The sequence below is a fragment of the Calonectris borealis genome, chromosome 24 (assembly GCF_964195595.1).
Source record: "Calonectris borealis chromosome 24, bCalBor7.hap1.2, whole genome shotgun sequence".
Taxonomy (NCBI): Eukaryota; Metazoa; Chordata; class Aves; order Procellariiformes; family Procellariidae; genus Calonectris; species Calonectris borealis.
The window spans coordinates 3409554-3425014 of NC_134335.1; the positions used below are offsets into that span (position 1 = coordinate 3409554).

At 52.4% G+C, this 15461-nt stretch overlaps 1 protein-coding gene across 1 annotated transcript; it reads left to right on the top strand.

Annotated features, from left to right (window-relative positions):
* Window positions 1-1606: 1606 nt before the first annotated feature.
* OAF (out at first homolog) lies at window positions 1607-13924 on the top strand. The gene is given in 5 exon segments (XM_075172938.1): window positions 1607-1988; window positions 1991-2356; window positions 10897-11031; window positions 11586-11766; window positions 12282-13924. Coding segments are annotated over 5 exon segments (1014 nt in total). The 5' UTR covers window positions 1607-1931; the 3' UTR covers window positions 12557-13924.
* The last annotated feature ends 1537 nt before the right edge of the window (window positions 13925-15461 follow it).

Genomic DNA, 15461 nt, shown 5'->3' on the forward strand with positions numbered 1-15461 from the left:
ACCCACCACTAATGTGTTCAAGTGTCTCTTGCTGGGATGCTGACCAGCAGTGGCTGTCCCTTTGGCTTGTCAGCTTTCAGTCTCTTTCAAATCTCAGCAAAGTTCTCCTCTCCTGTGCTCCTGGTTATTTTTCTGCTATCTGCAAGAGCTCTTTAATTCTGTCACCTGCCAGTGTTTTGAATGCCCTCCCCACCCCCCAGTATTTCTTGGCTGTGTGTCCATTCATTTTGGGACTGGGATCAAACCTACCATTCCCAGGTCAGAGTCAAGGTTCAGTTGTGCTCTGCTCAAATTGCAATCTGCAGAACTACAGGATTCCTGGCAAGGTGCTGAGCCTCGGAAAGAGCTCTCTGAGACAACCTGCTTTCTGATTTCCTTTGCTCTAGGAGGTACCAGAAGAAAAATGTTACCATTTACTCCAAGCCAATTTTGCTAGTTTGGCAACACGGTGAAGGACAGCCCTGAATTACCTCTTGCACCCCAAGATCCAGGTACACCATGGGCACTGCTAAAACCTGCAGCTGGGAGAGCATGTTCCCACAAGCGTGTAGAGCTGCAGGGAGTGCAGCCTTATCTCCCTTTATCCTTTATTCTCCAGCACAGACACGGGCCTGCGCTGTGCTCTGGTGCTTGGGGCTCAGTTGCAAGCTGATGGACCCGAAGTAGCCCTAGTGCAACAGGAAAGTTGACTCCCAATTTGGGCCGAGAAGTGAGTATGGCCCTTTGGACTGGAAGTCTTCCAAGGGTATTTGTGCCCATTGACCTCATGGCACTTTTCCTTCATGTTGGGGTCCTCCTGTCTCTTTGCATAATCTCCTCTGAATAAATACACTGTGAGCGGGGCCTTCTCCTTTGCAGCTTTTGTCATGAGGAACTGTCTTCCTGTGGGTTTCTACCTTGTGGGCCCTCTCTCTCTTTTTGTATCTGAGCTGAGCCATTTCTTTTCTCCCCTGTTTGCACCTCTTAACTTTTTCTTCTCCTTGGCTCTTATTTTTAGCACTGCTATTGTCCTGAAAAGTATTTCAAGGAGATGATTTGTTTGAGGGAGGCTGCGAAAATTTAGGGTTAAAACTTGTGTGAGGTCCCATGAAAAGCGCTACTTGGATGAGAGTGATCTCTTTGCCTGGAAGTGTGGATTTAAACGGTTGTTTCTATTTATTTCTGTGCTTCTCCTTGCAAGGCTCTTTCTCTGAGGCCCTGATCCTGCTGCCACAGTGACCTTTGTGTTTGCAGAGAGACCTTTTGAAATCAAAGGGGCCCTTCATGAGCATCTGCCCATCTGGAAGTGATTGCAGAACTGGGTGGGTGAAGGGCAGATTGGGAACTCTGTGACTGTGAACTGCAGAGTCTGAAGTGACCTAGTGAAAGAAAATCTGAAGTGGCCCGTGTTACATCCTCAGGGGCAGGAATACATCCAGCGTGCCTCACAACAGACCTGTAACAGTGCACTGTGAGAGCAATCATGTAAATGTCGTTTGGTTCGCAGCAACCACATGTTTAGAGGACTCTGCGTGTATCTGTGCAGACAGGAGAGCTGGGCTTTGTTGTTAACGCTGCCCTCCCTTCTCCCTTCCAACTGCAGTTTGTAGATAGCTGTGTATCCCGAGGAAAGAAAGCCAAAGCTGCACAAAGCAAGCGCAGGAGAGCCCCGAAGCTGGCAGGAGGAGATGCTCCCTCCCTCCTCCCCCCGGCACCCGGCTGACAGGAGGGAGCGGGGTACGAGCAGGGGACGCTGCCTGGCCCGGAGCTGCCTTTCCCGGCCCTTCGGCGGGCGCTGCCCGCGGCTCCTGCGCTGCCCAGCCGGGAGCCGGCGCGGCCCGGCGCTGGCCCTTTAACGGCGGGGCGGCGCGCTGCCTCCGTGGGGCAGGTCCCTGGGCCCGGGGAAGGAAGTGACGGGCGGGGGGCGAGGGAAGCGCCCGCCGAGGGCTTGAATGAAAAGGGCGAGCGGGCGGCGCGCCGAGCCACCCCAGCGGGGCCGGGGCCGCGGCGCCTTCCCAGGCCGCCGCTCCGCGCCCGCCCGCCGCAGCGCTCCGCTCCGCCCGCGCCCCCCGCCCCATGCCGGCCCGGCCCTGAGCCCGCGGCGGCCGGCTCCGCGCCCCGGCGGGGCGGGCGCGGGGGGATGCGCGGCCCCCGGCGCCGGCTGCCGGCGCTGCCCGCGCTGCTCTGGCTGGCGCTGGCCCCGCTGCCCGGCGCGCCCGGCCCCGCGGCGCGGGCCGAGCTGCGGGTGCGGGTGCGGCTGCCCGGCGGGCAGGTGACGGAGGAGAGCCTGCAGGCCGACAGCGGCTCCGACTGCATCAGCCTGGAGCTGCGCACGGCCGACGGCGCCCTCGTCACCCTCACCGCCGACTTCAGACAGGTAGGGCTCGGGCTCCTGCCCCGGCATCGCGTCCCGGCGCCCGGCAGCTCCCGCCGCCTGCGCCCGCCCCGCGGGAGAGGCATCCCCAGCCGGCCCGGGAAGGTGCCGGGGGGTTCCCAGGGATGCAGGGGGTGTCCGCGCCCGCTCGCAGGGATGCGCTGCCTTCCCCGAGGAGGACGTGTGCGCTGAAAGCCTGTCCCCTCCCGTGGTCCCCCAGCTCTGAGGAGGGCAGCGGTGGCATAACCCACGGCGTGTTTTGCGGGTCCGGTCTCTCACGGTGATTCCCGGCTGAGCTGGAGGAGGTCAAAGACTGCGGCATGGGAACTCGGGCCCTTCGCACCTCGTGGGTCAGCAGATGGGCTTAGCGAGAGGATCGGGTCAGGGCTCTGGCGCGTGTTTTTTTGTGGGATGAGTGCTGGTGATAGCGGTACACGAGGTTCTTCCGGACCTGGGACCAAGTTGGAGCCTGGGAAAAGCCTGGCTGAGGATCCGGGAGCCAGAACTGTTTCTGAGGAATGGAGGATCCTTTTGCATGCGTAGAGAAAAGTCTATTCACCCTCAAGCTCTGTTGGGGTCTTTGTTTGCAGTCTCTGCAGGGCAATTCTCACACGTATAGCTCCAAGCCATTTAGGCAGGCTGCTGTCCCAGTGGTGTTAAACCTGTAAACTGGGCTGCCTCTGTGGTGAAAAGAGGTGGTAAAGATCCTGGTGGGATGGGTGGCAAAGCCTTCCCCACACCCAGCCGACCCTAGCGGCTCTGTTTCTCTTTGCCGAGTTGTGAGTAGCACAGTTTGGCATGGCAGGCTCAGCAGCAACTGGGCATGGAGCAGGGCCAGGGCAGGAGAGTCTCTGTGCGGTGGGGAGATCTCAGGTTCCTGACTCCTGGATGGGACTGTTTGTGCTCTGCTGTTTTTCTAGGGCGTCTCTTTCCATGATGCGTGTGGGGTACAATTAGTTCATTAAGTGGGCTCCTGCTGTCTTTGGGAGCACATATGTGAGTTTGTGGTGTGGGAAGTGTTTGACTGACAGCTGTCTGTGGGACTGACAACAGCCCTGCTGTAAGGGGAGCCTTTTCTCCCGGCCCCACTGTGTGAGAGGTGGCTCTCTGCAGGGAGGTGATACTTGCTGAGCTGAAGCCCCAGATCCCACACTTCTCAGCAGGAGACGGTAGCTTCTGGGCCAGCTTCAGAGCATGCTAAGCCCTGCTGGATGTAGCGAACTTCCTACTGCCCAGGGAAGAGCTGTTTGCTCCCATGTGGGTGGCACGGCTCTCCGGGTGGCACGGCAGTGTTACTTTGTTCCAACCCTCTGTTCAGCCTGTTTGCTCAGGTGGACTTTGGTTTGCAGCAGGAGGGAGCTCAAACCCATGAGATAGGAAGGTGGTGTGTCCCAACGTGTTGTGAACCTTGGAGCCTTCTGCCAGGGATTGTTCTGGTGCCTCTTCCTCTTTCAGCTACGTTCTTTGGTCCCAGTCTCCTTGCAAGCCTCTTAGATGGCCCTCTTCCATCTGGAGGGTACAAGGTCAAGCCCACCTCTTTCTGAGATGCTAGCAAAAGCCACAGTGATTTTGGAAGTGATGGCATGCTCTATGTACTCCAGCACACATGCAGAAAAGCATTCCCATGACTCCTGTTTTTTTTAAAAAAAAAAAAAAATTTGCAAGAAGGCATGGCATACTAGGGCAGTTAAAGGAGGGAGGAGGGGCTCTTAAGCCTGCAGATTGCAAACTTGCACACCACGGCATATTCCTGGCCAAGGGAAATCCAAACTCATTGCATATCCTCTAGCTAGGCCCTTTGGGAGCCTGGGATGTGACCTGGGGACTTCTAGTGTCCTGAGCTCTTGATTGTTTCAGCATTTTTCACTTGCTTCAGCTCTTCTTGAGGGGAGCTTGCTCTCAAATCTCATCTACAAACCCAACAGAGTTTATGTTAGCTCTTCTCTCGCTCTCATCCGTATTATAATTGAGCTGTTTCTGGGGACAGGTTCTCTGAAGGTATCTTGACTTCAGTATGTTAAATCCTTACTTAGCTCCATGCAACCCCTCAGCTCCTGCTGGAAATACACCGGAGATGGTCCCTGGAAGGCTTTGCAGGCATCAGACTCACAGAAGTCCATTCTTAATCTTCAGTTTTAGAACAGTTGGGTACTGGTTCTCTCTGTTTCATGGCTTTGCTGGAAAATAGCTGAAAAAAGCCAGAAAAACATAAAGGACCGAGGAGATGAATTTGCGGTGCAGTGAGTAATGATGTGAGCAGGCAGCTGCCTGGCCAGGCTTCCCCTTCTGACCTGTTCTGGCTGCATGCAGGCATTTCCCTGTTCTGCTCTGGTGCTCATCTTTCTAACATTACACAACAACTCTTCTCCAGAGAGAAGGTCTTGAGGCTCTTAGCCTTGGTAAAAGCAGCTGGGGTTGTTGACCTGGCTTTCCCAAGCTAGATTATGTGGTCATGCTGTGGCCAGCATGCTGGGGTTTTGCACAAATGATTTTTCCACTTCTCTGGCTTAAACTGCAGGGGGCTTGTCCAAAGGCAGATTTTTTTTTTCTTTGTTGACAAGGAGTTGCTGCTAGACTAGGGGCTGGAGAAGAAAGGAGTTATGATGAGATCACAGTTCATTTCTGTGCTCTGACACTGGTGGAGGCTGGGTGGGACTTGAGCAGTGGCTGGGTCTTCCACATAGGTGGGATTTTCATTTCTCTTCCACCCCTGCCTCCCCTCCAGAGCTGAACCTGAAGTAGTCACGTCCTCAGAGCACACCAGGTTTTTTTCTCATTCTCTAGTGCAGCACAAACCAGTCAGTGGGAGTCCAAACTGGGACTTGATGTTTTCTGGGCAGTGCAATAGTGAAGACCATTTCTCTTCTTGCAGTTTGAAAGAATGTGATGAAAACACGTCTTCTTTTCCTGTGTAGTACTGTCAGGCATAAAACGTATTGCAAAAAAGAGTGAGGGGAGACAGCAACCCTAAAAGTTGCGTCTAATTTGAATAGCGTGATCTTGCCAGTTGTTAAACAGTGGCCTGAGAACAAAGTGGGTGGTTTTATTCCAAGGTCAGCAGAAAGATACAGAAAAGTTTCTTTTTTCTTTTGATTGCTGGAAAAGTTGTGTGGAAACACAAGGGAGAAAGCATGAGTAATGGTATTTTAACGCTTGCACTGCCAGTCCTTTCAGTTTCCTCGTTAATAAAGTTATGTTACATGATATTCTGGGGTGGTGTTTTGAGAATTTCCTTACGCCAGGGGTCCATTGTGTTAGGTGCTAAATGACTAGGTGATACAAGAAAGCATCAGTCTAAAGATTGTATCTGTGTAATTTGGAAAGCAGTCTCTTCTCTGTAGAGAGACCAAAAATATAAAAGGAGGGTCATTCAGCACCCTCTGGGAGGGCAGGAGGGATGGGGTGGGCTCGTTAGAACATGGTGGTGTTTGTTACCCTGAGCTGTAGTGAGGTACCTAAAAGTGCTCTCTCTTGTGACCACTCAGGTGTGGGTAGGTGGCGGCTGTACCGCAGGCAACGGCAGCGCGATGGCTGCTGAGCTGAGCACCGGGCTGGGGGGCTGAACTCCTGCCTTGCGGCCAGAGCTGCCCTTTGCTCACTCCATGGCTTTGGGGAAATCACCTGTCAGGTAGGATCCAGTTTCAAAAGTGGCCTCTGACAGTTACTTTTAGGCATCCCTCAGGCTGTAGGTGCTGAGCATGAGGATACTTAACTAGAGGATGTTTTTTCCAAGCATCTCAGAGCATTGTGAGGATTTCTGGCTGCTGGATACTTGTAAGAATCAGGGTCAAACCTTATTACTCCTGAAAATGTGCTTTTTTCCCCCCTTTCCCAGCACATCCTTAATTCACCTTTATAGACACCCGAGTATAAGAGGCAATGTACTGAAGTGTCTTCATTCTAGCCATTTCCAGTAGGAGAGAGGTTAAAAAACATAATCCCCACCCAGTCAGGGTAGCTCAGCTGGCTGGACCCCCAGTGTGGATGCAATAACACATTCTCTGTGTTGTACAAGCACGACAACTTTCTGGCCAGCTGTAGCTGTTCCCCCGGGGCAGTGCAGGCAGGGCCCTGACCACAGCAAAGGCTGCTGACAGGGTAAGGAATTGGGCCCAGCAGTGCCAGTGTTACCCAGTGCCCCGAGCAGCGCATCCCCTTTGCATGTACCCCCCACTCTGAGCAGGCATGCGACAGCAAAGACAAAAGTGGGTCCCACAGCAGCACTGATGTCCTCAGGGGAGAGAAATTTAGCAGGAAAGCTGAATGGGTTGTGGGGAGGAAAGCATTGAAATAATTTATTTCCCCGGGAACTGGTTTGCTCCACTCAACATGAAGTCAAGACGCTGGGCTGAGATCTAGACCACACAGGCTTGTTAGTCTCTACTGGATAAACCCTAGAAACGGAGGCTGAATTTTTCTCACACCCCAGGTGACAGTCGCTGGAGGAACTGGCTGAGGACAGTGTGAGGAGGGAAGAAGTTCAGTGATCTCCCTGCTCCTTGCAGGCTAGTCTTTGTTAGAAGTCCCTTTGGTAGGTGCAGGCAACCTGGGCTGTTGGGAGCTCAGTGCACTGATTTCCTTTCTGCCTTTAGGAAAGAGGAGCTGCTCTCCGCTTGCTGTGAAAGCCAAGGCTGCGGTTATCTCTAGTGCCATGGTTGGAGCATGGCTGCAGAACTGGTTGTTCTCTGTTACACCAAGCGTTTGTCGTCCAAACCTAAACAATAGCTGTAACTGTACCCGCCACACGAGTGCGGGTCAGGGCCAAGGATTCTCAACGCCCCCATGATGAGTTAATCCGGAGAGTACCCACATTGCAAAGGCAATGTTCTGCTGGGACTTGTTCCCGGCTGGGAAATTTTGCAGAAACCCAGAATTAAAGGTGCTGTTTGTTGCCTTGGCCGGGTACCCACCTTGGCACTGATTCACCCTACTCCTGCTGGTGGGAAAGAGGTGAGGTCGCTGGGGAGAGAAAGGCGCTCTCTGAGCAGGAAAAACTTCAGTGGCTGTTTCCACGTGAGAAGCATGACATATTTTTTGATGTGACAAGCTTCGGTTCTTGCTCCACCTGAGGTTGCATAGCGAGGGCAGGGAGAGCCGGAAAGCTAGGGAAACCCAAGCAAGACTTTGAGAGAGAGAGGTGAAGCAAGGCTGGGGAAGAGACTGACTTCTTGCTGAGGAGGCAGTGGTCACTGCAGGGTACGTGTCTCCCAGAAAATGGGCCAGCGTGCGGCACAGTTTTAGCCTTGCTCTGAAATCCACAGCAAGGGTCGCTTTGGGTTTGCTGGGAGCCAGGTAAAAGTGGGATTTCTCTCTTGAGAACAACGCATGCCATAGGAGCCAGGTCCTTGATCAAAACAGCTTCATTACAGCTGATCGTTGGTTCACTGGCTATTTCAGTGCTGGCAAACCCGGACAATTCCTGTCTTTACCAGTGCACCTCCCTCGGTATCAACAACTGTGCTGGAAATCCCTGACACCTGGAGTTCAGGCAGCACCAGAGCCCTCTTCACGCCAGAGCTGCTTCCTTTAGATGCCATGGAGTGAGACAGAGCTGGGGGAGGGACGTGGGCCAGAAGCACTGGGGACACGGGGAGGAGGAGGAGAAATGAGCCCCTCTCTGGGCGACCCAAGCCCAGCGTGTGGGAGGGTTGCAGGCGCTGAGGGTGGCAGCTGGGGGCAGTTGCTCTCGCAGGCAGCAGCATCCGCAGGGCTGGTGGAACGGCTGACTTAGATAAAGATCTGGCTTCGCTGTTTAATGTACCGTCCAGGCAGCCAGGCGCAGAGCCTTTCGGATTCAGCTGGAAGGGGCTGCGGCAGGCAGGTGGGGAGCAAAGGGCTGGCTGGGTGTGTGCCTGAGGGCAGGAGGGGGGAGACGTGAGGGAGATCAGCCATGCCTTTCTGAGAAAGGAGAATCTGGGGGTGGAGGAAAGGGTCGTGCAGTGGGACGCTACCCCATTGATCTTTACTGTCTTCCCCCTTGCTCTTTCCTCCTGCAGCTGTATCTTCCCCACTGCAAGACCACCCTTCCCCACCTTTCTCTTTCTTGCCCTTCTTCCATCCCCTACCAATGAGCTCTTTCAATTATGATTTTTGCAGGGATCTTTACCAGAGGTTACATGGACTTGTCGACCTATAAATCAGTAAGCACACAGAGATAGGCAGCTAAATATTTCGATTAGCTGAGCAGCAGCCCTGGGTCACTTGCTCGCTGGTGTGGCGGGAGCAAGGCTGGAGCTGGAGGCAGTTCAGTAAGGGGCTTTGAGGGCAATACAGCAGTGGCTGATGACCCTGTGCACTCCAAGCTTGCTCCTGGTGTCTGCCTTGGGTTAGAGGGGGGAGTAGATGCTTGTCTCGATGCCTGAGAGCTGTTCATTTGCTCCACTGGTGCATTGTCATGACACAAATTTGGTCCTTCCTCTCCTGTGTGCTTGGAACTCAGAAACACTTAAATACTTAAAACCTTTGTCCGAATTCATCACTGAACAGGGTCGCTGAATCCAGGAACCCTTTGTATACTGTGGAAGTGGCACCTTGGACCTGAGCCCACTTGGGAGGGAGCTTATCTCTGCCTGGACTCTGCGGGGGCAGCTGGGCTCTGGACTTGGGAGGCAGAGTGAGGGACCTGCAGCTGTGTGGGATCGGTGGGGAGCTCTGGACCGTTTGCTGGGAGCAGTGAGAGCTGTGAATCTCTCATAAGTCTCAGCCATGAGAAGGGAAGAGAGTTGGGTGTCTGAAGGCTAATTCTTAAATAGGCAGATCAGAAGAATTAATCAATTGCTCAGCATGTTCTCATTTTACAAAAATTGCCTTCAACCTGGGAAGTACTGCAGTGTTTTTCATCTCCTGCCTGTAGAGGTTTTCGGCCCAAGTGCAAAACATGGCTATCCCTGTTCGCTTTTTCCAGACTGAATGCTGATTGTACAAAGTGAATTAAAATTAAATCCGCAGCTGAAGAATATGCCAGGGTCAGCTACTAGTTTTAGTCTACTCATCCTTGGGCCTTGCACAGCATGGAAGCTCACAGCAGTAGAGCTCAGCTGGAAGGCAGCTGGACTAAACGCAGATGGGAACATGGGTCGTTCCAGTGGTACCAATGTCTCAATGGGAATTCTCGCCATTAAAACTGTCAAAAAATAGTGATTCCATAGTAATTTCACAAGCATTTTTGGTATTTTTTTCTTCCCAAACCTCCTTCATGTCCTGCTCTTGTGGTAAGTTTTCAGTCAACAAATGCACCCAGCAAAATCCTTTCTCCTATCCTGGGGAGGGAAATGCATCCCAGATTGCAGCTGTTCTTTCAGCTGTCCAGATGTGCACTGAATTGCATACCTTCTTCTCTTCTGGACATGGAAGAGAAGGCAGGGAATAAATGGTGGGCTGTATGAGCTAGTCTGCAGAAAAACTCAGCGTGGACACTGCTTAGGGTTTGTAGAAAAGAGAAAGGCTCCTTTCTTCTCGGGGCAGAAGGAGGTTTGGAAGAAGCTGAGCTTATGAGCTATACAATAGGAATAGCTCAGGAGGCCAGGAGGAGGAGAGGGATGATCTTAGCAGCTTGGCATAGCTTTTACTTGTTGGTCCCTAGCCACCAATATCTGTCCAGTTCTCTGTGGAAGACATTGTTAAGAGCGATGGCTGGGGGTGGGTGCCAAAAGGCAATAATTGCTCTTCATACTGAGAAGGAGGCACCGTTCCGACCCATCTGTTTAGCCCTTGTAGTAGTATGGTCTGACACCAAGACAGGGGATGACGGACTCCCACAGCATGCACAAATGCCCCTGAAGCCAGAAGTCAGATGAATTGATACCTGCTTAGAAATCAGTGTTGATTTATGCCAGATGAGGTTTTGCTATTGAACAAGGTATTCTGTGAGTCTACGTGAAGGTAACTATGGCTGGTTTCCAAGCTGGTTTTGGAGATGGGCTACAATCCATGTCAGAAGCTCTCTATATAAAATGCCAAAATTATTGACCCAGGCAGAAAAGAAGGTCAGCTGCAGCTGATCGTAACGGGTTCCTTCTGGCTTTAAAAATTTGACTTTCATTTCTGTTCCACATGTTGCTGGGTTCAGAAATGAATAATTTGTTCTTCAGGATACCAGTTGCTCAGAAGCAAGTGAGGGAAGGCAGCAGAGGAAATTTGGGACTGCTTGCCCTAAGTAATGCATGGAGATAATGGCTATGTGATATTTGTTTAACAAAACAAAGCGAGACTCCTTGGAGTCTTGCCTCCCTTCTTGGTAAAGGACAGAAATTCTCAGCTGTTGTTTGAGGAAGCCATGGATGTGGGATGTGACTTGGTAGCAATTTGTCCTTGCCACAGTGGGATTGTGAAAACCCTTACTTCTTTACAGACACCGGTTATTATGCTGTAGGCTTTTGGGTGGGATTGAACCTGGGACTACACCCCTGTGCTCAGGTAGCAGAAGTATGAGACCTTTGACTTTGTTCTTTTGGCTGGAGCCTTTCTCTTTGACCCTGACGTATTGGTTCACCCCACTGATGCCAAAGGTCTGTGACTCTCACTCTTATTTATCTCTTTGTCAGGAAGTGAAGATTTTCCGTGCCTTAATTCTCGGGGAGCTGGAGAGGGGCCAGAGCCAGTTCCAAGCACTCTGCTTCATCACGCGGCTTCACCGCAACGAAATCATCCCCAGCGAGTCTATGGCCAAGCTGCGGCAGGTAAGAGGCACACTGCAGCTGGCTTCAGTGCTAGCTCCATCCTCCAGTCCATCCAGGGTTTCTTAGAGCTGTCCTGCCTGGATACTCTTCCCAGGCAGCTGCCCAATTGTTCAGGTATTAGACCCCCCTTTGACCACCCCTCCTGCTTGAAAGACTCTGCACTAAACTAAGTTCATCAATAGTATTGATCCTGTTCTACTAATAAACTAGAACGAGGCACGATTTAGTATCAAAGGGCAAGTGGATGGCTAGAGCAATCACCATGAAAACCCCTGCCCCGCATTGCCCAATGAAGCAAGTACTGATTTGGGACCATCTGTCACAACAAAGCATTGATAAACAATCACAGGCAAATCAGAGCAGTGATAAACTATCATTAGTTTCAGCATCAACAAGAACTTTCTTAAGTACCTTCCATCCAGACAGGATACAGGTGCATTTACAGAGGAACATCCATTTGCACATCACCTTACGTTGGCATGAAATCACAACATGCCTTAAGGAATAATTTGTTGCAAACAGGATTCAAGTTTTCATTATTTCATCCTCTGCAGAAAAATCCCAGGACAGTGCGGCAGGCTGAGGAGGTGCGGGGCCTGGAGCATCTCAGCATGGATGTAGCTGTCAACTTCAGCAAGGGGGCCCAGCTGAGCTCTCACATCCACAGTGTCTGTGCAGAGGCCAAAGAAGCAATTTACACCCGAGAAGAAGATGTCAAATTTTGGCTGGAGAAAGGTAAGTTTCCTTCGGTTTCATTGGAACTGCTCCTGTCAGCAAGTTGGCACTCTACTGTCATCTCTCCTGCCAGGTTTCTGGTGATCAGCACAGATCATTTTGGCTTCTCTTTCACTGTCTTTACGGTGGATAAGGCATGTGTATCGCTTGCTTGCACGTCACATTGCACTAGTCTATTAGTTAGCATATCTGACTCCTTTTGGTGGTGCTCTCCTAGTGAACCTAATTTTCAAGGTAACCTTTCACGTGGTCCATCACCCAAAAGAAATATATTCTTTACACACTTTGCGTATCTTTTGGCTTACTTTCCCCAGGGCCCTTTCTCCTCCTGCGGTTCCTATTCAGACTCGTGTCTGAATTTGCATTGCCCCTGCAAATGCCCTCTGTCTAACCCTCATTCTCCTCGACTGTCCTGGAGACTGTGCAGAGAGAGCAACGCTCGCTTTGGTGGCTCTCTCCTTTGGCCTTGCCTTTCAGCAGCGCTCTGAGCAATGTCTCTCTGCTTTCTCCCACAGGGGTGGATGGCTCCATGTTCGAGGTCCTGCCACAGACATCTGATCTCCCTGACCTGCAGCGTTGCAAGCTGTGTGCAGACCGCTGGAAACCCTGCATTTGCAGCTACTCGCTGAGCATCGAGTGGTACCCGTGCATGCTGAAGTACTGCAAGAGTCGCGACGCTGGTGGCAAGGTTTCTTCTTACAAATGTGGCATCCGCAGCTGCCAGAAGGGCTACACCTTCGATTACTATGTGCCGCAGAAGCAGCTGTGTCTCTGGGATGAGGAGACCTAGCAAAGCCAGGCCAGACCTTTTCAAGGGGCAGCTTATCTGCCTCCTGCCACCATTTATGATGCTAAGGGCCTCCTGGAGCTGGCTGCTCCAAAGAAGGAATACGGTTCACAGCGGTGCCATGTACCAGGAGAGCTCTGTGTGTGTGCCTTTCCTTCTGGCCCCCTGTGACTCCCTCCCCACCTGACGCTGCCTCATACTGTGATAAGCAGGCTCAGCTCACTGCGTGTTGATGCTCGCCTGCCAGCTGCCGGGAGATCCGGCTTCCTGGAAGAAGCAGGAGACGCAGGTTTCTGGGGTGAAGCACCGGGAGGGGTGTGTTTTTTGCCCTGCTCTGGAGTTAGCAGATGTGAAAGGGGGCAGCTCTGATCAGTTATCAGCCCTGAGCATCCTGATGAGTGGTCAGGGCAGGGAGAGAAATGGTCTTGATGACCCGGGTTGTCAAACACCCCTGCTACCGAAGAAGCCCCTTCACGGACTTCATCACCTCCTGGTGACGCAGCAGCATTTCCCAATGGGAAACCAGCTGATTATGGAACCGCATACCATGAACAAGGAAGGTACGAAGCCTACCCAAAGCAAGAGCCTGCCTGTAGCTTTTTCTAGTGTCCGACTGGCTGTTATATCCTTCTTGTGACTAGAAGATATAATGGGTGGATATATCCCAGCAGTGACTTTTGCCCCTAAAGGGCTCGTAATTAGGGCTCTAATTAATCCCTGTTTAGACTAGTGAAGGCCCAACTTTTTGTGTTGGTCCTGTGACTCTCCCACTAAGAAAGAAACATCTAGAGACTTGTGACTGCCATCATAACATTGTGGTTGCAAGGGGGGGGAGGATGATCCCAGGTGGGTCCGCACTGTCGTTTTGAAAAAGACAACATTCTACACCTACGTCCAGTTTTCTGTCCTACTCTGCCAGCTATTCACAAGAAGCTCTTAGATAATTGTACTGCTTTGCTGTGCCTTGGTTTCCCCTATATGTAAACCAGGGACAACACTGAAGCTGACCTTGGCCCTGGTATATACCTGGAGGGCATCAGACAAAAAGCACTGCAGGAGTGCTGCCTGGTTCCTGTGTCCTCTTCCACTCAAGTTAGAACAAGCAGGGAGGGGAGAGAGGCTGTTGGGGTCATTGTGAACCCCTGTACCTCCTGGTGAAAAGCCTTCAAAATGTGCCTTTTTGCCTAAAATACAGGAAGTTTTGACAAAAAAAAGAATTTGGTCACAACTATTTTTGTATTGATCACTTAAGGGGGGAGAAGGGAAAGGTATTTTAATATTGCAACATGAAGTAAAACACACTTGAAATGATTTTTTTAAAACAATTTATTTATCATTTGTAAGGTAAAATAAACTGATTTTTTTAAAGCATCCCTGGCCTAAAAGATTCTCTGTGCATCATAATCTCTGTGTGATCCAATTGTTTGGGTTCTTGATTAAAGAGTCGTTCCCTTATGGGTAAGTTTCAAGCCTGCACCTAGGACATTGAAGACCCATGGATGGGGGGGAACATCCTGCTGTTCAGCATGACCACAGCACTTATTGGTGTGGTCCTGCATCTCGAGCGTACCGTCCACCCAGCCCCTCGGTAGGGACAGCTTTGACTGTCATCTCAAGTGACTGTGGAAGCTTCGAGCCCGAGCTCTGGTGAAATAAAAGACCAGCAGTAGAAGCAGGTCCTGGGATTAGGCAGGCTGGTGCCTGCTCTTCTCCCTGAGTGATGGTGGGGTCCCATGAGGGGATATTATGCAGATGTGGCTGGCTCCAGCAGCCTCAATAAAGTATTCTTTGTCTATTCCTCTGCAGCTATAGCCGAGGGGAGATGAGGGCAGCAGAGTTTTGGGCCAGCTCAGAGCTCTTAGCTCAGTGGCTGCTCGAGGGAGAAATGTGGAGTGCTGATTCCCCCTAGTGTGGTGAATGCAGAGATGGGACAAGGACTTTTGCACCTCAGCCCTTCTCTGCTTGAGCCACCAAGGCAACTTAGCCCCTTACTGTGATTTCTGGGGAAGCAGAAGTTGCTGCTTTTTCATTTACATGGTCAGCATTTACAGGGGTGTGTTCGCTGCTGCCTTGGCTCCTGCTGCAGCAGGATACCGTGAAACTTTGTCCCTGCTTGCCGGAGTTGAATCCAGCTGTGGGGTGAGGTGGGCTGTGAGGTGAGTGGGAGAGGATTGCAGGGCGGCTGCGTGCCTTTCTGCTGGGAGCCCTGCGAAGCCCCTTTCCATTGTTACCTCCTGTACAGGGCTGCTGGGAGGGGACACGAGCTCACTTTGGGAGCGTTGGGTCATATCCCGGGGAGCCTGAATGTGCTTATTTTGTAGCGGTGAGGCTCTGGGGTGCCTGGTTCAGCCCTTCCCCGGCTCTTTTGGCAGCACCGAGCTGAGGTGTTCCCAGGCCACCTCGGGAAAGCAGCATGGTGCATAGCAGTACCAAACCATCGCCTCGGCTCTGTGGAGTGATGGAGGAGCCTTTTATGAGCTGGGCCTGTGTCCAGCACTGCAGGTCGGAGGGCGTTTTGAGCTCTCTGTGTGCGGCTGTGTTGTGGGAGGTCTGGGAGTACCAGGTAAGTGAAGGTCATGACCTCTAAAGAACGATGGGCAGCAGACGCTAAGCTCAACTCGACGGTCATTTCTGGATTTGTGGAGCTGGGCTTTGAGGGGAGGTGAGCAGCCGGGGCATGTCCCTCAGGTGTGCTGCAGCGTGGGAGGGAGGTGGCGCTCCGCTGTCCTGAAGCTAATGCCACCGGCCCGCCCTGGGGCGACCGGGGCCTCGAAGGGCTCCGAAAGGTGGGCCAGCAGTGCCGGGGGGCTGGGGAATCGCGGGGGCCGCCAGCTGCCTGCGCTGGGCGCGGCGGAGCCCCGGCGCCGCCCGGCCCCGGGGCTGGGGGTCCTGCCCGGGGCGGCCCGGC